The 25,315-nt window shown below is 46.9% G+C and overlaps 1 protein-coding gene across 1 annotated transcript in view; it reads right to left on the bottom strand.

The window, feature by feature from the left end:
- Positions 1 to 7,575, bottom strand: part of LOC119383185 (atrial natriuretic peptide receptor 1) — a 60,647-nt gene extending 53,072 nt beyond the window's left edge. The window contains exon 1 of the mRNA XM_037651223.2: positions 7,311 to 7,575. Within this exon, the coding sequence (XP_037507151.1) occupies positions 7,311 to 7,574 (264 nt within the window). The 5' untranslated portion in view covers position 7,575. The remainder of the gene's footprint in view (positions 1 to 7,310) is intronic.
- Between the last annotated feature and the right edge of the window lie 17,740 nt (positions 7,576 to 25,315).

Genomic DNA, 25,315 nt, shown 5'->3' with positions numbered 1-25,315 from the left:
GCTTGTAAGGGTTTACTTCGTGTTTATTTATAGCCTCCGATCTTCGCTGCTCTGTATAGTGGCTGATTCGCTCTTAGAGGGCTTTTATTACAGCGCCTGAGGAAGCGGGGGACGGAGTATCATACATTTCTTGTACGAAGTATCAACACAAATATAACTCCGCGAACAGATACCGCACTGTTTCCAGTCGCTTCCTAAGCTGAAGGCTCGAGGAAAGCCTCTTAACAGCGCTCATCGTATCAAGACAAATTTTATAATCTCTCGGGCGTTTTATGTCGGGAAGCGGCACAGCGGGCTTTGAGGGACAGCGTGCCGAAGGGCTCCGCCGGATAACTCTTGATCACTTAAAAGAGTTTTCCAGCCTGCACTTAAATCTAAGTGCACGATGCCTTTCGACATTTGCAACCTGCCTTTGGTGCATTGAGGCCACCGCAGCGAAGGAATCGAACCAGCGATCTCCGCAACAGAAGTCGAAGACTCTGCCATCGCGGCAGGTATATTGAAGGGTGAAAACTTATTGTTGGTCTAGTTGATTCGTAATAGCAGCATACGGCGCCAGGGAACACTAGACAAGAAAGAGAAATGGCGACGATTAGGCGGCGGCGTGTGCTCGTCTCCGTCTCTTGTTCTTCGAGTTCTCTGGCGCCATTTGCTGTAAGACGGCTGAATGTTTGATTGATTAAGTCGCTGTACAAAAGTGACAATGGGGAACTGGAATATGCTGCAGTGGAGTGCTCTGCTTTAATCTTGATGAAACAGAGTTGCACGACCGTTTTCACATTTTCACCCCATCGAAAATTCGGCCGCCACGGCTGGGAATTAAACTCGCGAGCTTTGCACCGCGACTATACAGCCACAGCGGCACCATAACGAATTCGAGGCCGATAAACGTGATTGGCGGATGATTGGTGTGAACACAGAAACTTTTCAAACTATCGTGACAAAAAGTGAGCACATTCTCTTTTATGCATTTCCAGTTCTCACGCACCTTTGCTGGCTAATCAATCAAGTGCTTATGATTATTTTTTAATAGGGGAGGGACAGGTGTGTCCGAACGGGGCTTCAGTAATATATATGTGTGTGTGTGTGTGTGTGTGTGTGTGTGTGTGTGTGTGTGTGTGTGTGTGTGTGTGTGTGTGTGTGTGTGTGTGTGTGTGTGTGTGTGTGTGTGTGTGTGTGTGTGTGTGTGTGTGTGTGTGTGTGTGTGTGTGTGTGTGTGTGTGTGTGTGTGTGTGTGTGTGTGTGTGTGTGTGTGTGTGTGTGTGTGTGTGTGTGTGTGTGATAGCGTTTATGACTTGATAAACGACTTTTCAGAAGACACCAAGGTCTCTGACAAGTCTGAAATTGTTTTCTTCGAGGACCTCACGCCTGCAGGCAGCGCAGCTTCAAGAATTGCTGACTTGAGAACGCCAGGGGCCCCCACATCGACAACGCTGCAAAGGCACAAGCCAGGTCCCAGGTCAGCGCGTGAACTTGGCGCCACGATGCCGCATACCTGTAGTAGGGCACTCAGACGCCCCTCGGCCCACTGCAAAAAGGGCCGACGGCCTCGTTCGGTGCAACAAGTGGCTTTGCCGGATCCGCCATCTCGTGCACTGTTTCCGAGACTGCGACCGAATAAACTTCCTGACAACATGCCACCATTCGATGTCAGCCAGGGTCGCCCGCCAGAGCACGCTGAGGCACCTTCTCAAGCCAAGTCGCCGGGTGGCCTGGACCGACCACCGCCATGCAGCCAGTGTCGCCGAACAGAGACACTTATGACTCATCCACAAGCCAAGTCGCAGCGTGGCCGGGAGCGACCACCGCGATTCAACCAGTGTCGCCCACCAGAGACACTTCTGGCAGGTCTCCCAACCAACTTGCAGCGTGGTAGGGACTGACCGCAGCGATGCAGCCAGCACCGCCCACCAGAGACATTGTAGACTGTCCCGCGCGCTCGCAGTCATGGCCTAGTGTGATGAAGAAGAGCGGCACCGAGGCTCTGTCGCGCGGGCAGCTAGAGTGACATGAGGAAGAAAAGATGGAGAATAGAACAGCTGGCCCAGGAACGGGTGCTGTCTCTGTGTCTGATTTTATAACTATATATATATATATATATATATATATATATATATATATATATATATATATATATATATATATATATATATATATATATATATATATAATTAAACCCATAGCCAGCAATATTCTTTTGAAAAAAAAATTATATGCATATTCTTTGGCCATCGACACTTTGGTTCTTTAGGGATTCGAACTGAAGCATGAACACATGTCGCTGATCTGCAGAAAATTTTGCAAGACGCCATTTTTCTTGTTCAAGCTCAAGATTACTACACTGCGTCACACTGTACCAGGTGCCTGAGTGTCAGAAAAAAAAAGAAAACCGGACAACCATGCTTGTTGTGGATAAATTTTTGTGCAATCTTTTTAATGAGTCTCAAGTACCATGTCTTCTCACTAAACATAAACAATCATTAAGAATTATGTAGCACGCCTTTTAACTGTTAACTTTCGGACCATATTCTCCGTACAAGATTTCATGTGTACATTTTCAAAGATTACCTGCAACTGCTTGGGACGCGTTCCTTGTTTTTTCGGTGTTCTTTTCTCTGTTTTAGGAGAAAGCACGAGAGACCTTTATAAAGCCGGGCAGCCTCCTAGCTATACTTGCTACATACGCTTCCTCTTAAGTGCGGAAAAACAGAGGTAACGCGTTGCAAACATTTGGAAATGTTTTGAAATGTGTTCGACAAACCTTTTGTTTACGTGACAACTGCAAAGTTAGTAATTAAAGGGTTTGATAATTAAAAACTACTAAGAACTATTAATAAAAACAAAAAAAACTCTGGTGGAATTTCCAGGAGGCTGGCGAGCATACAGTTGGTTTCATCCGCGTCGAAGTTTTTTTCAGAGCAGCAAAGGAACTTCGAATATCGTTGCATGGTAGTTTTATTAAGCGAAAATAAAGAGGGTCATATAACTCTGTATACGGTTGAAAAAAATCTGAAAGAAAGAGCCAGAAAGGTATTTTACGCATTCATTAAATCTGCAAGTAAATGGTCCACTATACCCACCAAAAAAATTTCACCATCTCCCACTAAAGGGAACCATGTGGGGATGCGAAGGAGCACATGGGTCGACTTGAAGTTTCGTTCATCACGGGCACCTTACCCGATGTTAACGCGTCCTTGCAAGTGGAGCACACCATGAATTCACTGTAGTTGCTGTAGCTGTTCGCCATCACATGATTGCTGAGAGAGTGTAAGGGGGAGAGGCCACAGCGTCTTACCAAGCCCCTTACACAGGCCCGAACGCGCTAGCGCGTGCCAGCACACATGGTTTTGTCTGCGTTACGCCAGGCTAGGACAGCATACGGCAGCCCGGGCCCCTAAGTGCTCTGCACGTATCATCATCAATGCGGTCGAAGAACAAGCGGAAGAAGACTTCTTCGCGCGAGCGCGCGCTCAGATTGCTATGCTAGGTGGGACGGTCGCCAATGGAACTACGGACACAGCCCAGCGCAAAAGCTGCTTCGCATCTAAAAACTACCAAATTACGAACTGAATGCATTACGACGCTTAATTTATATTCTACGTGTTTATTTTCGTCGGTGAGATATAGCAACCCAAGAGAGGACTTCATAACTGGATTGTATCGTGTGTGGATCTATTTCTGGTGTCCCATCTAAGGCTTAATTTTTCTCCCTTTAGGCATCCGCGTCCCGCTAATGGTGTTGCCTTGTTAAAGCATTCGCTACGTGAATGGGTGTTTGGACCCTTCCGCGTGCCGACTCCTGAGTGGCACAGGGAGCGCTGCAGTGACGCTTGCTTCTAAACGCGGCCATTCATGATGATGACCTCTTGCTGATCATCATTGTTGAAAGAGGAGTCGCGCGAACGAGGCATGCATGCAAGCGCAGAGCAGAACGCGCGCAATGCAAACGCGCGTGAAATTTGCGCCATGGTGGGTACATTGTGTGCTGCCATTATTATGTGCTGTGAGGGCACTGGAGTAACACCACGCTTTCTACCCACCGTTGCTACGTTGTACCGAAATATGGTTGAAGCCGGAACATTTTCCAAGAAATGTTATTTTTTTAACAGCGATGCTGTGTAGGCTGGCGGTAACTTGTGCTCCATCCTAAAAAAACTATCATCATCATCATCATGAACCGGCACGCGCTCTCTTCATTCTCTTTACAGTGAAGCCGTTTAAGCTATCGGTAACTTGTGCTCCGTCGTGCAAAACTCCTCAGGTGGGCATGCGCCACAGGAATTGGGCAAGCCCCAGCGGGTTCCAGTGTCGAACGAAAACGAACGTGTGAAGAAGAGAGAGAGAAAGAAAGAGATAGAAAATATAGAGAAAGAGGAAAAAAGTGATAAAAAGAAAGAGCAAGAGAAAAATAGAGAGAAATAAAGAGAATAAAGACATAAAAAGGTAAAAAAGACAGAAAAACGTAGACAGACAGAGAAAAAGATAGAAACAATAGAGAGCAAGACAGAAGGAGAAAGAAAGAGCGAAATAGAGAGAAACAAAGAGAGAGAGAGAGAAAGAAGGCGAGAGAGAGAGAGAAAGGGAAGAGAAATAAAGATAACGAGAAAGAAATAGGTGGGGAGAGAAAGAAAGAAATAGAAAGAAACAGATACAGAAAAGAGATACGAGAAACAGAGAGAAAGAAAGAGAAAATAAAGAGAAGCAAGGAAGGCCACTCTCTGCCTTAGGCTTGGCACCACTAGTGCCAAGCTGCCATAATTTTTTTTTTAATTGCTCCAAGGTAACCAACAAAACATAGCTGAAGGGCTGCTGCACATTTTAACAGCTTCCAATGCAAATCTTTGGTCAATTATAAGATAATTGTGCCAACACTGTCGCGGCCAACACACCTGTGGCTCGTGCTTAACACCGTTGCTCCGCGAGCATTCAGGTATCGTGCCATTGCATCGCCCTAGCAACAAATTTTTAAGGCGAAAGCCTTCTTTGTCTTTAGGGGAAACCTTATATGTCTTGACCTTGAGGCGAAAGCGGCCTGTCATACAAAAGTCAGATGACCACGCACGCGCCTCTTGGATTGAGGCACGCGAGCTGCGCGCTCACTTCGTCTTTGCGGTATTCGCGTCACTAAAAAAAGAATAATAATAATAAGGAAGTGGCATTCGCGTGGTATAAAGTGTACGGTAAAATAGCCACACCGGATAGCTTTCGCGTTTGAGTCGTCTTAGGCGAACGCGTAAGAGAACCTGTGAGTTATCTTTTTCTTTTTTTTTTTTTCAGAGTGGCCACATTTTTTAACGCTGCTCTTTCCATCAGCGAAGCGTTTGGAGCTTCGTGGGATGTTTTCTCGATGGGGCTTCATGTTTGAACTGCTTTGAAGGAACTGCCCAGGAGTGAAAACAAATACAAAACAACGCGAGGGGGGGGGGGGAGGCTGAGAAACATAAGCATAAAGGACTTCAATACAGTAAAACCTCGGTGATACGAATCTCGCGGGGTCACCAAAAATATTCGTATCATCCTAAATTCGTATCACCAGAAAACATGGAAAATTAGAATGCGACAAAACAATGTTGGCATATACGTTTTGATTCAGTGTTTCTCAGGGCCGCAGCGACGCCATAAACAGCCCTAAATGATTGCCAGTAAACTTTTTAGACGTCAATGATCACACTTGTATTCGCAGATATATGGTGCGTGCGCGCGTGTGTAATTAATGAACCAGATGTGTTGTGATGCGTGACCGCTAGTAGCCCCTGCCTAATTGTACTACGCTTTTTTGCACGACACTACAGTAGTGCGGCGAAAGTAACTTAAGAAACGTTTTGCACGCGATAGATGAAGGCCAGAAAATTTTATAATCCCTGTCCTTTGTTGCTGTTATTTTCTTATCGCGGTGGTGTTGGGAGCGCTTTTCGGGAGATTTACGGCCGTGCCCACACAGTTGGGAGGTTTGCTCAAAATTCGAGTTTCTCCCGTGCAAATCGGAGAGTTGGCAGGTGTGCGCGTACGTTGCGATGCCTAGCTCCTTCGCCAAGACCGTCCGCTTTGTCTCTTGGGGTCTTCTTCCATCTTTCATGGGACTTCATAATGGACCCCCAGCCCAAGTTTCAGTCTTGTTTCACAGAACGTCTGATTGCGAGGGCATGGCTTGTATTGACGTTGCAGGCACGTGTTAACGCAGTACAAAGGCGCTGCTGCCTCGAGCACAGCAGCACGCGTGAAAGCGCTGAAAAAAAAAAGAAAAAAGAAACGCGACGTCAAAGCAATCTGTAATCTAAGCGCGAAGGCGCATAACGGCCAAGATTCGGGCACACAACCTCGCAGGCAAGACGCGCCGTTCATCGTGCACCGTTCATCGTGCACCGTTGGTGGTCGCGCAGCGCGCATTTCCGCGCCCGCGCGGTACTGGAGCGTCTTCCGCGACAGCGCGGGCAGCACCTGTTCGTACCTGTGCGCTTGCGTACGTTCGTATCAAACGTCGCGGGGGTGAAAGTCGGTTCGCAGCAACCGCACTCCAGTACATAGCAGGCTAATGGGCCTTGGCCGGGACCACAGAAAAATTCGTATCACCCCGAAATTCATACGAGCCGTCATCGTATCACCGAGGTTTTACTGTATATGAATGAAACACGAAGTGTCATTACGTGAATAAAAAAATTGCACAGTTCAATAAATCTGACCCTCAACCTTTTTCCTGAGACAACTCCTTTGAGCAATCTCAGTACCAGCTACATAAACAATGTCTCAGTACAAAGTCGCGGAAGAACATTTTCAGGTAAAAGTTGTAAAACGTGGGGCAACAGCTGAAGGCGAACGTAGCTAGCAGTGATCTGAAAAAGAAATTGTCTGAAACGTTATGTGTAAATCCGAATGCCAAGTAAGCTTCAAGCACCATAAATACAGCTACAAAATTGAGTCCCAAGACAAATACTAGAGAGAAAACAAAATTGTATGCAGAAATATGACTGAATAAGTAATAAGGATAAAAAACTAACAACAACGAAGAAATTGTTGAGAGCACAACCTCTATCGTCTGAAACACATTTCGGCAGTACCTAGGTAAGATAGCTCTTTGTATGTTAGTGCAATAAATGGCTTCCTCAAGGACCATCATATTGCACTAACAGACAAAGACTGCACTAGCAGAGAGGTTACATATGACCGAGTACTCCGAGTCTTTCCTTTGCTAAACCAGGACAAGATCTCTGGACAAGCTCCAGAGACGAGGCGTTAGTGAAAGGTGCTGGGAGAAGTTGGATTTCTCCGAAGGACCTGCGTATGAGGGGAGGGCATCCAAGTGCTTTTTGTACCTTGGTGATGGCAATGTCAAGGGCGGGCTTGGCAATGCGGTAGTCGAAGCTGCGCGTGAGGTCTTTGCTTAGGATGAAGGTGGCCATGATCTTGGCCAGGAAGCGTCCCTCGGCGTCCACGAAGCGCGAGTCCCAGCGGGTCCGGTTGCGGGCCGGCTCACCGCCCAGCTCCAGCTCGACGTAGTCCGGCGTGGCCGGGCTATCGTCCTCGGGCAGCGCCCCGGCCGATAGCAGCACGGCGCCCACCAGAGCCCAGCCGCGCATCGTGCCCGACTGGCGTCCGTGGCACGCGCTCGGTGTGACACAGCGCCGCCGCCGCTTCCGGGCATCCCCGTGCGCATCCCTCCTTTCCCCGGCTGCCTTTCTTCTTTCTGTTTGCGCCCCCCTTTCTCCTCCTTGCTCGGCCCTTTTCTTTTTCTATCGGCCGTTTTAATGTTCCCATCTGCGCGTGCGCTTCTAGAGTGCGCGCACCGGTGGACGACATAAGGGCGCCGCGCTTACGCTGCTGGCGCAGTATCCTCCTCCTCCCCCTCTCCCATCCTCTTTGACTTTCAGAGACATATCCGAGCGAGCGCCGTTGCCCGGACGAAATTGGGGACCTGTTGCTACTTGTGCGGACGGCGCGCCGAGCACCGTTATTACCCGTCGTCTTCTCCCTATCCCCCGGAGCTGGCGTTGTCTTCGAAATCCGACTGCGCTTGCGGCCTTTCCAAATTATTTTTTCCTTCTTTGCTTTCGCTTTATGCTTTTGGAATGTACAATTCCTGGGCAGGCACGAAAACCGGCGTTTTTTATTATCACAAAGCTTAACAACTCTGGTGCTGATTCCGGAAATTTCCAGTGATTATGGAGAAAAGAAGCAAGCAAGAAAGGAAGACGGTAGCACTCTTCAAATGACATCTACAGGTTATCGGAATAGTTGTTCAATAAGTTCGTGTATGTTGTGCTGCTGTTCGGGATGAAACGCTAAGCCGGCGGTTTCAGACATCACAGCAGCGAAGAGCCATCGTTTGTTATACTCTTGGTTTCTCTGTCAAAGGAGAAGTAATGAAGCTGAACAAAATACAAGCAAAAAGCTAATATGTCAGCGTAGGGCCATCAATTTAAATGAAACTGGACGTTCGTCATTTAAACACGCCCCCTCTATTGATCGCTCTTCGGACGTCCGACAAGCGGTCCCCGAAGACATGGTATTTCGGCTCAGAAAAGCGAGATGGCGCCACCGATACTTTTCTGCTTTTCGTGCGAAACTTTTTCACGGAAGACGGCGTATCTGCACAGGATTCCACAAGGTAAATTCATGCGGGCATATTCTATGAAGGAGAAGATATTGTCTGGAAGTCCTTCGATCTCTTTAATTCTTTAAGAGAAAATAATTTGGGGCACACAAGGCGATGCGACCGGTGTTTGTTCCCTCTCTTGTATCCATTCTTGTCTCCTTTCAAACTATATCTTCGATAATCCAGCTTTTGATTTCCAACCACTTTATTGTTTTACGTAATATAGTTGCCACACTCTTCAATATGAAAATTATTCAGACACGGAAGCTTAAGCCGGCAGGATTCAAAGAAAAAAAATAAAGAAACAATCACGAACCGGTATTAAACTCTCGTCTGCTCCGACTCCACAAACTCCGACTCGCCACAAATCATCCGTTGTTTCATGCCTCGTGACGCGGGCAACCCACATCTGCACAAGTGACAACGAAATGAGTAACAGAAGAAGGATCAGCCGGTGCCACCATAATGGCACCAACCTCTCCTATTTCATCATTTCAATAAAAAAAAGATAACTCGTCACGATCCGTCCAGTAACGGGTACCCGAAAAAGTTTATTAACGAAATTGAAGCTCGTATTCTCCATCCTAAGTCATCTCCAGGCAAGCGTTTGGAAGACTGCGCTGGCATTCCATACATACCTGGCGTCAGTGAAGCTTTCAGCCATATCATCTCAAGATAAGATCTCCGAATAGTGCACATGCCGTCCGATAAACTGAGAAACCAACTCATTAATCTGAAAGATTGACCAGACAGCAAGAATTACCGCGGTGGTCTCTACAAGATACCATGCGCAGACTGCAGGTCCAGTTTTTCATCCACGAAACCGGTAAGTTTACAAGATTAAAGAAGCAGAAAAAGGACATCTCTAACAACAAGAACGCGTCAAGCGCTATTGCTGAGCACGCCGATAATTCCGGTCACCGACCGCAGCGATGGGTGAAACGCTGTTATAACAGCGAAGCAGAAGAATCCGATGGCACGACTACTATTGCAATATCTATTTATTCAAGCGACTTACGACACCATCAACATGATTGATTGAAATCTACCTACTAACTACACCCGTTCCCTACGTCATATTTTGGAATGAAAAACGACGTGCGGCTCTTGCCTGCTTTCGTTTCATCAAGGAACGCCTACCGTCTCGGAACATTTCGCGTCTGCGTGTTCTTTAACATTGACTTGGTCAGTGACCACAACTTTTGATCAACAAGATCCACATTAGCTTGTGGAAGTAAGAAGAAGCACAATTATTTCACACAAGCAACTGTGATAAACCCTGAATGTTTACCCGCTAATATATATCGCTAACAATATTAACTGCAGAAGGTAAAAAGTGTTAAAATGAACAGATCGTCGTGTTTCAATGCAAGTGCACATGATTACCATAGGCTAAGTGGCGTGTGCTTTACTGCGCTCTCTTCTATCTGTTGAGAAGTTCTCATTGTAAACACTTTGATGCAGGCTTTTGAGTAGCACTTGCGTAATTATTTAGACGAGGCAATGCGTAAGCACCAAAGCCTGGGCGATCTCACTTATTTCTATTACGAGCTACTTTTCATGAACGGCCACTGGGTGCAATTCGTTCGTCATATGACTGTATAACGGTACGAAAAACCAATGCTATTGTGTGGGACCATGTTGTGAAACTATTAAAATCACACTTTAAAGTCAATTTAAAACAATTCTCAAAATATGCAGTATCATATGTTGAGTAGTAGCTTCTGGGCGGCTGTTCGAGCAGTCACAAGCTTCGTTAAGACCTGTCAAGCTGTAGAGGCGAGTCAGCTATCTCACAGGAAAAGCAGAACAGTCAAGGCACCTGGGTATCGATTACACGCTCTCTAGAGAAGCGTGCTTCGTGTGCTGTTTGGTGTAACGCGGAGAAGCCAATTTGAAAAGTTCACGTCACGACACTTGCAACCGGCCGTGGCCCAAACGCTTGTCAAGAGAGATTAATCTTTGGCTTGCTTATACCCACGTGCTACATCATGCCCGTGCTTCAGAACCGAGGGAACGTCGTTGTTCGCTCTTCAAATTACAACACTGAGCTGAAGGAGAAACTCACACTCATTTTTTTCCCCTCTGGAGGGTGCCCTGTGCTGCATGCTTGAATAGCGCGATTGACCCACTAATACCTCCTTTTGGTAGGTAATAACAAAACATCTGTATTGCTCGACTACGGACTTCACTGCGTTAATGTGGCGTGTGCTTTAAAGCTGCTTGGTTGCGGCCTTCCCTGAACGTTGTTGTCGGGCGCCATCGGCACGGAGTCTTTCACCTTCTTTGTAGCATTCGTCGGCGGCTGGAACGGCCCGACGAAAGGCCAATCCCGCGACCACCGAAGCGCGAATTGGCATTACATTTTCGCAGTCAGAATTTTCCGGTGTGTACAACCCTCCATGTCGGCTTTACATGTTGTCCTAGAGAGGGCTTTTAATTGACCACCACAAAATATTTACACGAGGCCTTTATAGAAATTGTTCTCCTTTTACATTTGTTTTGTACCGCCAGTACAACGCATTCATATGCCATTTCGGCAAGCGTGGGTGTTTTGCCCAGTAGGTAGGACACTCACCTTCGGAGCGCACACACTCTTTCTTTACTCCTCTTTCAATCTCCCCCATCCCTTCCCCCTGTGCAGAGTATACCATACCGGTTATGCTAAACTGGCTAACATTCCTGCCTTTCCTCTCTCTCCGTTTTTCCTTCCTTCGGAGCGCAGGGCCGTAGGTTCAAAACCGAGAACCACCAACAAAATATATTTTGTTTTATACGTTTATTTCTTTATAGCAGTTCGTCATAAGTGACAGGGGGACGATGGACGGACGGACAGTTTTCTCTTAAAGTTGGCATATAAATGATTACGCATTATAAAAAAATCATTCCAGCTTTCCTGTCGGATATTCTTCGGCGTATAGCGTCTACATGCGACGTTGTAAAATCACGGCGTCGTTTTTGTCGACGCTTTCGTCCGGGATTCGAGAAACTGTCATTCTCCCTTTCATCCTGTAGTTATGGCTCGATAATTCATTGCAGTGTGCGTATCTCAATCCGCTTACGCTGTATCGATGTAGAAGATGACATCTGCACGTTTTGGCCATGATCGATCCCACACTGCCGCTGGTACAAGGCCCGCAAAGCTACTTCGCCACAAGAATACACTAACAGCGGTGAAGCCAGCTTGCGTGGAACAATTTCAAAAGCCTCGCTAAGGCAGCTTCCCCATCCGTTTTTTTTTTTTTTTCGGTAATGAAACACACTTCCTGTATAGCGCATGTGCGACGAAAAGTGGCATGTCATCCGTCGCGTTGGCGCTTAAGCAGCTAAACCAGGGAGCTATTGACCACGAGATACTGCTGCATATGTTGTCGAGCTAGTAGCAACAAGTTTTCCCTAAGCTAGCTATTTCTCTCTCGTCAGTGACTTCCTATCTTGCATTTGTTAAAGCGAAATACTTATCTGGCTCAACGGTTGAAAAACGTCACTTCCGGCAGCGTCGTGAACACGAATGGTACCAAAATTCTTGTGACGTTACATACAGCTGTTACAGCGTTACATCCATATGCGTGTTTCTTTCAGTGAAGAACCACTTGTCAGTAAGCGCTTGTCCGTATCACTTCTGTTCGTCTCATTGGCGCTTCATTCCTTCCGTAACATGGACCAACTAGCCCAAGAAAAAGTTCTGCTTGAAGACTTTACATACAGGTGCAATGATTCCAAATGATGAGAAGTACAAAGTAATTTCCACTGAACTTAAAGTGAATCAACGTACATTAAAGTGAATCAAGTGAATTAAGTGTGAATCAAGAATGAACGAAGTCACTGAAGTTTGAATAGTGTGAATTTAGTAATTTAGGTGTGAATCAGGAGTGAACCAAGAAACTGCCGTATGAATCAGCGTACATTGAAAATGAATCAACGTGCATTAATAATAATAACTGTTGGGGTTTTACGTCTCAAAACCACGATATGATTATGAGAGACGCCGTAGTGGAGGGCCGCGGAAATTTCGACCACCTGGGGTTCTTTAACGTGCATCTAAATCTAAGCACACGGGCCCCTATATCATTTCACCTCCATTGAAATGCGGCCGCATTTCCAACCACCGAAGCATTGAAGAGGACAGTGGGTTGCATAATCTATAAAGAGAGAGAGAGAGAAATGAGCTTTATTTCGTTAACCAGGCTATTTACACAGGGGTGTGGGTGGCTACACCATTACTTCATTCCAGGTAATCATGGACTTGACTAAAAAGAAATGAAACGCGTGGTATTATGCAATATTAGCGAAAAATTCCGAATATAGAATAAAGGTATAAACAAAATGAAATAAAACTAGAGCTTATATGAAAGGAATAAACATGGTAAGCGGTAAGTTATACACGCAAGACAAATATTGAAAAAGAAAAAAAAACTGCAGGCATCGCGAGACGTGTAAAAAGAAAGCCTGTGCTTGCCTGTTTCGCGATCATGTTGTTTATTCAATTCATGCACCCCAAAATACAAACTTCTCAAATGTATTGCCTTGGGTTCATATACGTATGACGGGCTTACGGAACAAAACATATTAAATAATATCTGGGGTTTAACGTCCCAAAACCACCATATGATTATGAGAGACGCCGTAGTGGAGGGCTCCGGAAATTTCGACCACCTGGGGTTCTTTAACGTGCACCTAAAGCTAAGTACACGGGCCTCAGACATTTTCGCCTCCATCGAAAATGCAGCCGCCGCGGCCGGGATTCGATCCCGCGACCTTCGGGTCAGCAGTCGAGCGCCATAACCACTAGACCACCGTGGCGGGGCGGAACAAAACATATTGGGAACGGTGATCGAAATAAATATCCACTCAGAATCTCCTTTGGGAGTTGTCTAAGTGATGCGTAAGCGTAGGGTTTTACCTTAGGAAACTCCGTGGTTGCGGCCTTTCTCGAAACGTTGTTTTCGGGCGGCATCGGCACTGCGCTTTTCTTCTTGTTTGTAGCATTCGTCAGCGTGTGGAACGGCCGAACGAAAGGCTTATACCGCGATCACCGAAACCCGTGTTCGGCATTAAATTGTCGCAAAGTCGGTTCCGGATGTGTACACAGCCCCAAATCGGCTTTATATGTTGTCCTAAAGAGTGCTTTTATGCCACTATCACTAAATATATAAAAATGTTCTCGCTTTAAATATTTTTTTTTTATTTCACCGGTGCAACGTATTCGTATGGTTCACAGTATTGAAATACAAAGGTTGAGCCAACGCTTTACAGCAAGGCAACAAGCTGGCACCGAAGGAGAAGAAGCGAAGCGATGATTGGTGATGGCTTTGTACAGATGAGAAAGACTGCATAAATGGTCAGGCTAATACAGCTGTCTGGTCTGTTTGCGCAATGGCAGCATCTCTTTTATTTCATTTTTTAGTCTCTATACATTCTTCAAATTATCTAAATGTTAAGGTGATGTCTTGGCCAATGCCCCAGAGCGGATATGAAAAAATCCGTAAACAGGGGGTGGGTGTTCGAGCCGACGTTTCGACAAGTGGACTTGTCTTCTTCAAGGCTGGGACTGATTTCCTTAGCTATCGTGTGTGTACGCTTCGTGCCCTCTCCAGAGTGGGGGTAGGGAAGGGGGCGGAGAGGCCGCCGCGACGAACTGTGTGAGTGATAAGGAAGGCGGGAAAAAATTAAAAAAAAAGAACAAAAAGAACAAAAAGCGGCGGGGAGGGGGAGCGAGAGAGGGGAGGGTGTACGTTTCGCTGAATGATTATTCAGTGGAAGCACGTGGCATTTTAACGATAGTAAGTTCGAAATTCCTAGAAGAAGGGCTTAACTCTCGTTGGTTTCCGTTGTGTATGTACCATACCGAATCGATTCAAGAGCCCCATTAGAAACGTTAATACCTGCTGGCTGGAGTGTATTGAACTTGTGAATAAGATATGACTCTGTATATTTTCTGTCCCTTGGGGACCGGAAGTTTGACTGAAGTATGTAAAGTTTGAAATCGTCGAAACTGTAACCTGTTACATTAAAATGCTGTGCCACTGCTTTGGGTAACTTCTTCGCCGTGTCCGCACGATGCCCATTAAATCTAACATCAACAGGTTGTCCCGTTTCGCCAATAACCGTTTTTGACAATATGAACGTTCGATCATGTAGATAACGTTTGAACTACAGCAGGTAAAACTAGATTTCATATTATGGACGTAATCACTTCCGGTGCTTTTAACTATAACGTCGCCTTGAAGGTGTTTACAAGTCTTACATCTTGGACGAGAACAAGGTGTTATGTGGGCAGTAGAATGAGGGTTTACTTTTGCATGCACTAACATGTCCTTAAAATTCCTATTGCGGCGATACACGACCTTTGGTACTCCGGGAAACGCTTTTCTAAGGCGCTCGTTGCTTGCCAGTATTGGATAATACTTACGGAGGATATTATTTATGTTTGGTAGCGCATTTGAGTATTTGGTTATAAATGCTGGCGGCTGGTTGGGTTGTGCTACGGGGGCCCTTTGAGGTAGTGATGATTTTCTATCTAGTTGTAACATAGCACTGGGTGACATTCCCCAAGTCTTTCCAGCGAAAAACTTGAAGAGGTGAGAAATGCCTGCCAACCGCTTTTTCAGGTACGAGACGTGAGGACTCCATGATAGTTCTCTGTCTATTATGACGCCCAGGAACTTGTGTGCAGGGTGCTGTTTCTCGGTTTCCTGCGATACATTTTGCCTGCATTAACTAACGCAAACAAGACAAGTCGACGCATGCTACAGAGTGTTCAGGCCCAGACCCTTCGGATTTGTTTAGGCCTGCCTCAAAGTGCTTCAAAAGCGGCGACCATAGCCATCGCCAAGGACCACTTCATAAAGACTCATATTGAGGTTGAAGCACTGAGGACCCACATAAGGCATGTTGCCCGGACACCACACCACCACCTAGCCTCTCTACCAGCGGACAGACCACGCACCTCCTTTTTCCGAACAGTAACCACACACGGCGAATCTCTACCAACTGGCTTCACACCGGCGGCGAGACCTTCGGTTCCTCCATGGTGCCTGAAACAACCAGTCATCAACCTGACAATACCAGGCGTCCAGAAAAAACAAGATCTGTCAGCACCAGCTCTTAAACAGCTCGCTTTACTTCTATTGTACGAGAAGTATCACGACTCGACTCACGTCTACACTGACGGCTCCGTCCTACCGAGCAGTTCAACAGCGGCGGTCGTGATTCCAACGATCGCCACAACTATCAAGTTCAGGACGGCTCACCCAACAACATCGACAGCAGCAGAGCTCACAGCGCCTCGCGCCGCGCTGCTTTTCATTAACGACCAAATCAGAAAAAGGTGGACGATTTTCTGCGACTCCAAGGCGGCACTGCAGTCTCTACTGTCGACTTTACGCCGCGGTCCGCACGAACAGTTGGTATTTGAGACTGCCGAGATGTTCCACCACCTCACCGAGAAAGGACACTGCATTACATTTCAATGGCTACCAAGTCACTGTGGGATTATCGGCAATGAACGGGCCGATCAAGCTGCCCGTTCAGCCCATACAGAGGACCGCGACCTGTCGATACCTCTTTCTAGGACGGACGCTGCTCAGAAGCTCCTCATGCTCGCTCGCCAATGCACCATGTCAAATTGGAATGAGCCACATTTCATGCATGCACGACTACACTCCTTTGATCCCACGTTAAGCCTTCGACTGCCATCAAGACTTCGCCGAGGTGACGCTACCGTTCTCTGTAGATTATGGCTGGGCGTCGCGTTTACCCATGCATATGCATTTCGCATAGGGATGGCCGACACCACCGCCTGTGAGCACTGCGGCGACGAAGAAACGATTCGGCATGTTCTGTGTGACTGTCCGAAGTATAGAACACAGAGACAATCTCTTTGCCATGCTCTCAACAAGTTAGACGACCAGCCTCTATCAGAAGAAAGACTTTTACGCCATCGTCCGGACATAACGTCGCAGAAGAAGGCTTTACAAGCACTACTCGCCTTCCTGTGATCCACTGGCCTGTCAGAGAGCCTCTGAGCGGAACGCTCTCGTGTCTGTGTGTGTGTGATTGTTTCTTTTTTTCCTTATTATTTATTTTCTCTCTCTCGCTTTCAACCCCCTATTCCCCAACCCCAGTGCAGGGTAGCATACCGGATGCAAACTTCTGGTTAACCTCCCTGCCTTTCTCTGCTCTTTCTCTCTCTCTCTCTCTCCTATCTAGTTGACATGCTTCGTTGTAGACCTTGTTTAGAGCATCTTGCGGGTAATTTCTTTTAACTGATGTTTCCTTTAGGTTGCTTAAGTGGTGAACGTAGTCGCTGTCGTCGCTACGGATCCTTCTTATACGCCTCGCATGCCCGACAAATATCCCTTGTTTGCAGTGTCGCGGGTGATGACTAGTGTAATCTAGGTATTGTTGGCTGTCTGTTGGTTTTCTGTAAAGCGTCGTCTTTAATTTTCCTGCTTCAATAGATACCGTCGTGTCTAGGAAGTTAATTTCACTGGAAGAATGGTGCATGGTGAATTTAATACTACAGTGAAACTTGTTTCAGTGGTCAATGAATGCGTTTAGTGCACTTACGCCATGTTCTCATATGATAAATATGTCGTCTATATAACGGAGATAGGTGGAAGGCTTCACTGGACATGATTCCAACAGCTCTGATTCTAACTGTCCCATAAAAATGTTGGCGTATGTGGCGCAAAAGGGGTTCCCATACTAGTGCCGAAAGTTTGCAGGTAGTAGGACGAATCAAATTCAAAATAATTTAGCGTCAGGACTGATTGCAGTAACGATAGGTAAACTTCAGCATTATGTGTTTGCTTGCTTTCTATGAGTGATTCTGAGACCGCTTCAATCCCTTCAGCGATAGGTATATTCGTATACAAGGAGCAGACATTTAATTTCACCAGAATGGCCTGATCCAAGAGTGTTTGTGTTCCGTTAATAGAATCTATTATTCGAAGGAAATGAGGTGTATCTTGAACAAAAGACGGTAGGTCAGATGGTATTTTAGATAAATGATGGTTTAGAAACGTTAATAGCGACTCAGTAGGTGTATTGTTGTTAGGTGCTATAGGCCTGCCCGGGATTTGAGCGATAAGCAGTTCATCTATGGACACCTTATGAATCTTCGGAAGAAGGCAGAAGCGGCCTGCTTGCTTATTTTTAGGCATTAGGAACCGGTGCTCAGAGTGTGTGATTAATTGCCTGGCTAGAAAATCCGTGATCGTGTGTTGTATGCTATTACTATATTCTTGAGTCGGGTCCGAGGCTAATTTTCGATAGTGCGTGTTGTTGCTGAGTTGTCTGATAGCTTCGTTTTTATATTTTTGTCATATTTTTCATATTAATGTTTCTAAGGGGGCTCTTGAATCGATTCGGTATGGTACATGCACAACGAAAACCAACGAGAGTTAAGCCCTTCTTCTAGGAAATTAGAACCTACTATTGTTAAAATGCCACGTGCTTCATTCAGCAAAACGTACACTCTCCCCTCTCCCGCCCCCTACCCGCTTTTTGTCTTTTTTTTCCGCCTTCCTTATGACTCACACAAAGTCACGGCGGCCTCCCCCCCCCCCCCTCTCACTCCCACTCTGGAGAGGGCACGAAGCATATACACACGATAGCTAAGGAAATCAGTTCCAGCCTTGAAGAAGACAAGTCCACTTGTCGAAACGTTGGCTCGAGCAACCACCCCCTGTTTACGGATTTTTTCATCGCAAGCTTCCATCTTCCACTTCCTGCCGTTTTCCAGAGCGGATATGTACCGTAGTGTTTTAAGGAACCAAACCAAACCAAAGCCTGTACTATTTCCCCTGTGAACGGAACCGGCCAGCGCAAGTTATACTGTGCAATACGCGATGAAAGGGGTTGAGGCGGGAAACACGCAGGATTTCGATCCCGCAGCAGCGCCAGTCAGTTGGGGCATCAATAGGTGTAACGTGATAGTTCACTTTGTAGGGGCCCATGTAGCGAGACTGAAGCTTTTCACATTAGCCGGGTGTTTGCAGGGGCCCAAATGAGCGCATCGTTGCCAGCGCGGTATAGAAAACTACGCAATGAGAGGCATAATAGCGATTTCTGCGACCTTCTTAGTAGTTGGTTTCGGTGTTTACACAGGCGAGATGACGGCACTGGGCAGTACGGGAAACACATTGGTCGCAAATGAATGGTGAAATGTTGAAGGAGCCAGAGAATAAATAAACGTGGAGTGATTAGGTTGAATGGAGGCCACACACACACACACACACACACACACACACACACACATATATATATATATATATATATATATATATATATATATATATCCAGCATAGTGCGTGGTGATCGGTGACGACATCAAATGGGTGACCATACAATATATATATATATATATATATATATATATATATATATATATATATATATATATATATATATATATATATATATATATATATATATATATATATATATTGTATGGTCACCCATTTGATGTCGTCACCGATCACCACGCACTATGCTGGCTGTCGTCATTGAAGGATCCCTCGGGCCGTCTCGCCCGTTGGGCACTTCGCCTGCAAGACTACGACATCCGCGTGCTGTACCGCAACGGACGTCAGCATGCCGACGCCCTCTCGCGCACCCCCTTGCCTGACGACAATGCCTCCTGCTCAGTGTCTCACACTGCTGTTTCTTCTATCGATGTTCACACCATCGCTACCGAGCAGCGCAAGGATAAATGGATCGCTTCGCTAATAGACTTGCTCACTGATCCGTCGAGAACACCAACCACTCGCGCGTTGCGTCGTCAAGCCCACCATTTCGCCATTCGTGACGACCTACTGCACCGACGCAATTATAACGCCGACGGCCGCCAGTGGCTACTTGTGATACCCCGAAATCTGCGTGCTGGAATATGCGAGTCCTTCCACTCTGATCCGCAATGCGCGCACTCTGGGGTATCCAAAACTTACCACCGCATTCGACAACGATACTTCTGGCGAGGAATGTACCGCTACGTGCACAAGTTCGTCCGCTCCTGCCTCGATTGCCAACAGAGGCGTAACCAAGGGGGGGTTGGAGGGGTTCAACCCCCCCCCCCTCCGAAAATTTTCAGCTTTGCTTGCGTATATATACACACACACATACAAACGCACGCACGAACATACATAAAGTATGGTTGACCCCCCCCCCCCCAAAAAAAAAAAAGAAAAATATTTCTGGCTACGCCCCTTCTGCAAAAGAACTCATTTAGTGTGTATTGATGCTTATGGCGGGCAATACGAGAATGATGAAAGGTAAATTATTTTGTAGCCTCTAATTTTACACGTTTGTGTCTTATTTGGTGAAGAAATTTCAGACGAGCTCGCTTTGCTCGAATGGCTAGGGTTGAAATCCCTGTCTTTGTTAGTAGAAAAGTAAGTGAGTCACTGCGCCGATATTTTTTATGAATAAATCTGATGGCCTTTCTCTGAATGCTTTCCAATTTATATGTATAAATATATAACACGGATATATGATCGAAAGTTGGGTATCGTGGTCCCTTTAAGACACTGCACTTTGGCTGTCGTACTCCCAGAATGCTCGCAACAGACAAAACAATTATATTACACGTGCGTAAAAGATTAAGGGCGCTCTGGCGCCTGCCTGTATTTGAAGACATTTTTAAAAGTAAAAATGGGCTTTGACTTCAGTTTAATGTAACTGGAAAACTACGAATAAGAAATGTCATGTCAGTACTCCTGCACATCTGCTTATGTTGCTACATGTCACCTCTTCGCCTTTTCGCATTTTAGTTATAGTAAGCGGGCTGCTTTAGCAACCGAGTTCATTTGGTAGCCAGCACTTCCGAGTACGTTGTCCTCTCGCACTTGATGATTAGTAATACTCTTAAATGACGACCTCGGCGAGAATGGATGGACGTCGGAATGGAACGGCGGGCATTCATACTAGGTGCAGGCTCTTTTTCTGAGTCACGTCAATCGCTTCGCGCGACCACAACCGCGTCGTTTCGCATTTGTTGATTGTTTTTTCTCCGGTTTTCAAAAGTGCGCACGCTAAACGTATGCATGTCGTCGCCGCTTTTTGTGACGTTATGACATATGACGACGTCCCACATGCAGTGGCGTAGCCAGGGGGGCACACCGGGCCCGTGTCCACCCCCCGATTTTTTTTTTTTTTTGCCATGGCATATACATCTCATCTGCCTGCCCAACCCCCCCTTCAGATTAAAGGTGCCCCCCCCCCCCCCCCCGAAAACATTTCTGGCTACGCCCCTGCCCACATGACATCGTCACTTGGTCAAAGGAAGGCCGATCCCTGAGAGGTAGAGCAGCAACACTTGAAGTGCAGGTAACTTCGCAGGGAGGGTCAATAGAATCGACTGAGAAGCAAAAGAGGAGGAGCAGGAATAAACGTTCATTTCGTTTATACTCCAGTTGGGAGGGTTACCCTCGTTCTAGGAATCCTCTGGCCCTCGTTGCCTCCTTTGCCCTGGCGACGAGGCGTCGTTGTTGTTCCAGGTACGCGGGGACGAGCTTAGCCTCCCATTTCAATGAGGTCGTCGCTTTCTTCTCCGGCGTTGTAGTTTTTAGGTGAGGGCGATACGTCTGTGTCTAATTGCCATGGGCATTCGAGAATTAGGTGCGCTAAAGTGTCCAGTACGCCGCACTTTGGACAGAGGTATCTGTGTAGCGTTGGGTAAAGTCTGTGCATGAGTATTCCGTAAGTATTGCTTTGGAGTCGTCCGAGTGTGGTGCTGTTTTCTTTGTTAAGCTTTGGGTGAGGTGGTGGTTACACCTTGCGGTGTAGCCTGTGATGTTCAAGGATCGCCGAGTCGTTGTTGGTATGGTCTCTGCCTCCGCGGACGCAGGCCTGGCGTCTCGAGAGTACGGAGGGAATGGCCCAGCAAACGTGATCGCGGGCCGCAGCATATGCCGCTTCATTCCCCTCCAGCAGGGCTGGGCAGAGATACTCAGAAAAGTATTCCCGAATACAGATATCGAAATACATAGGCTGGAAGCCTAAAATACAGATACTCAGATACATTTGTATTGGACGTAACGGGATATTTCGGAGATACATTTGCAAAAAGGCGAAAAAGTATCCCGGAATACAGTTACAGGGATACAGATACAAGAATCCGAATACAAGATACAAGAATACTGGAATACTTTTTTTTTCTTATTTCGAAGACGCTGATGCTCTGCTAAGACATTTATTAGGTGCAGGATAATATTGTGATTAGTGTTGCAATGCGTTAAATATTGGAATTCAAAAATATCGCTCCAATCACTAGCGAACGCCAGTGCATTAGGAAAGGCATACATTTATTCTAGACATAAGGTCTGTTAGACAGAAGGTTGCTGCGCTGATAGCACTTAAGCAACAGCAGCGTCTCAAGTAGGCTGTCATTTAGACAACGTCAATTGGACCTCAAGACAAGACTCGCAAACTAGCGAAATGGCTTTCCGCCCGAAAAAAAAAAATTAGGGGTGCGATACCTGCCTTGAGAAACAGTTAGTGTCGTCGGCAGAGGCTGACAATACTCCTTCCGCAATTCGGCCGTCAGTGGCGTCAGCCGCTTTTACCTTGATTGGCCATTGTCAGGGGCGTAGCCAGGGGGGGGGGGGGTTCAACCCCCCCCCCCGAAATTTTTCAGTTTTGCTTGCGTATATATACACGCGCACATACAAACGCACGCACGAACATACATAAAGTATGGTTGAACCCCCCCCCCGAAAAAAATTTCTGGCTACGCCCCTGATTGCCAACGCCGCAAACCTTCAACGCACGTGTCACCAGTCGGTCTACAACCATTACCTTGCCCTAACCGTCTGTTTGTGCGCGTGGGCATCGATTTGTATGGACCATAGAGTTTCCTACAATACTTACTAGAGGGAACTCTGGCGCTAGTGTCTATGGGAGCTGCAATGCATCGCGCTTCAGCCAGCATGGGAATCATGGGTAGTACACGGATTTGTCTAAACTTCGTTCTTTCGGCTCCGTTTGGCTCCGCGTGGCCTGCATCCGCTTTGTCGCAAAACGAGGCTGAGCAAAAGTCAGCAGTTTCACTTCACCACTTTAACTTCTTTAGGCTCACCGATTCAAATCTGGTCACGAAGTTCCCAACGATCCATTCTTTTATCCGAAAGAAAGCCAAAACATAGCAATAAACAAAGCCACAAGTGCGTTCGAAGCCCACAAGCACGAAGACTAGGCAAATCCGTGTACTACCCATCATTCCCATGGTGGCTGAACGATCGCAGCGCCAGAGTTCCCTCTAGGTCATTTTAGGAAACTCTATGGTATGGACCACTTCCTCTGACGTCGGCTGGTAACCGTTGGGCCATCGTCGCCGTTGACCATCTAACGCGATACGCCGAAACCGCTGCCCTCCCAGCGGCTACAGCGCGTGATGTTGCCTCCTTCCTGCTAAACCGATTCATGCTGCGTCACGGTCCACCCCAGGAGCTTCTCAGCGATCGAGGCCGTGTCTTCTTGTCGGAAGTCGTCGAAGCCATTCTCAAAGAGTGCCATGCTGTTCATCGCAAAACTACTGCTTACCACCCGCAGACGAATGGCCTAACCGAACGCTTCAACCGCACGCTCGGCGACATGCTCTCAATGTACGTCGCCGCCGATCACACAAATTGGGATGCCATTCTGCCCTTCGTCACCTACGCCTATAATACCGCCCCTCAGAGCACTACTGGTTTTTCACCCTTCTTCCTGTTGTATACGGAAGGCACCCGTTGCACACCATTGACACGATACTACCCTACAAGCCGGATCCATCTGATTGTGCGCCTATTTCTGACACAGCTAGGCTTGCTGAAGAGTGTCGCGAGCTTGCAAAGGCCTTTACAACGCACGAACAATAACGGCAGAAGAGCCTTCGCGGTGGCACCACCACTTCTGAGTCCACGTTCCTCCCTGGAGCGCTCGTATGGCTCTCGGTCCCTACCACTGCAACCGGCCTCTCTTCAAAACTACTGCCGAAATACGAAGGCCCCTACCGGGTCGTCGAGCGCACATCCCCGGTCAACTACCTGATCGAACCCATCGAACCAGCTTCGGACATGCGCCGTCGAGGGCGCGACATAGTCAACGTGGAGCGCCTCAAGGCCTACTATGACCCACTCATAGTAACGAGCTGTTAGGTCGCCGGACGGCTCCCTTTTCGTACCCGGGGTAATTGTGGCGAAGCAATCGGTACTGCTTAACGGTTGCGCTCTCCAGCGGCTCCTAGTGGGTCGTCCTCTTCTACGCTCGCGCTCGGAGCCCGTGTTTTTGCCTTGACTGTCGCCATAGTGCATTGTCGCCGAGTGCCGTCCAATAAACCGCTTAACAATATATATATATATATATATATATATATATATATATATATATATATATATATATATATATATATATATATATATATATATATATATATATATATATATATATATGCATGCTAAAAATGGAGAGTGTCAAGCGGCCCGTTGAACAGACGTATTGTTAACAAATGTTACAAATGAAAGAATTGCATCATAGTTACGATGATCAGGTTGAACATATATGAACAGCATATCACACAACGGGTGTTGAAATTGCTCCTTTAGGCCATTGGTATGAGGGTGGCAGCTGGATGTTGTCTTTTGCACGGAGTTGGAAGCTTGGAGAATTTCTTGAAAGGTTCTTGCAATAAGTACCTTGCCGCGGGCGCTAAAAAGAACGTAAGAGGCCCTCTAGCGCAAGTAGATAGCTGCAAGAAGAAGGCTGCTGCCTCCGACGATGCTGTTTCAGCGTGCCGGATCAAGTAATCAACAGCACTGACGATCCACCTGTTGTCGTCTGGAGTTGTTAGTAGCGGGCCGAAAAGGTCAGTGCCAACGATAAAAAAATGGTTCTGCTGAACAAGGAAGTGGTTGTAGCATCCCAGTCGGAGCAGTAGTAGGCCGCTTGCAGTGTTGGTAAGGCGTGCCCGTGGCAAGACAGCGGTTCCCTTGCCACGCTTCGCTTCTCGGCAGACGCCTCAACCATGTCACGAGGGAAGGAATGACTGTGAGACCCTGACTCAAGGCTTCTATATCACCGTCCTCGTCGCCTTGACACACTCTTTAACGCCGCATTCACTAATAGCTGATGATGATGATGCTGACGAAATAGCTGCTGCTGATGATGATCAATTATACCTGAGCGCTTCGTAATGGGGAGGGAGGGGGGCGGGACTCGTTGCGCAGTTCACATGATGTGACGCCTGGTGCGAGTCTACGCTTCTGAGACGCAACATTATATGTGACAATGGGACTCCTTGCACTACATGACGCCTGTATAGGTTTTTTCTTTCTTTCTTTAAAACCAGTTTCAAGCGCTGGCGTAGCTCCGTGGTAGAATACTTGACTGCCACACTGGATGCCAGGAGCGTAGCCACAATTTTTTTTTTTGGGGGGGGGGGGGGGGGGGTTCGACCCTCCCCCCCCGGCTACGCCATTGCTGGATGCTTGGGTTAGATTTCGGTTCGAAAGCCGGATTTTTGTTCCTTGCTTCCGCCATAGTTTTCGCTCACGGACAACGCCTATGTTTTGCTCACAACCAACGCCATCGACGCCGCCACCAGAATTTCTGCGACACAGGCTGTTTAAGGGACACTTGACAGCCAAATTTGTGTTTTTCACTTTTATGCTTTAGTTAGTAGCTTCGTGTCTGATGACCCCCAAATTAGATCGTAAATGCTCTAACGTGGTGTATAATTAATGC

Source organism: Rhipicephalus sanguineus, chromosome 1, assembly GCF_013339695.2.
Source record: "Rhipicephalus sanguineus isolate Rsan-2018 chromosome 1, BIME_Rsan_1.4, whole genome shotgun sequence".
NCBI lineage: Eukaryota > Metazoa > Arthropoda > Arachnida > Ixodida > Ixodidae > Rhipicephalus > Rhipicephalus sanguineus.
Note: the sequence above shows the minus strand (reverse complement) of the source record. Positions and strands in the feature narration are given on the sequence as shown.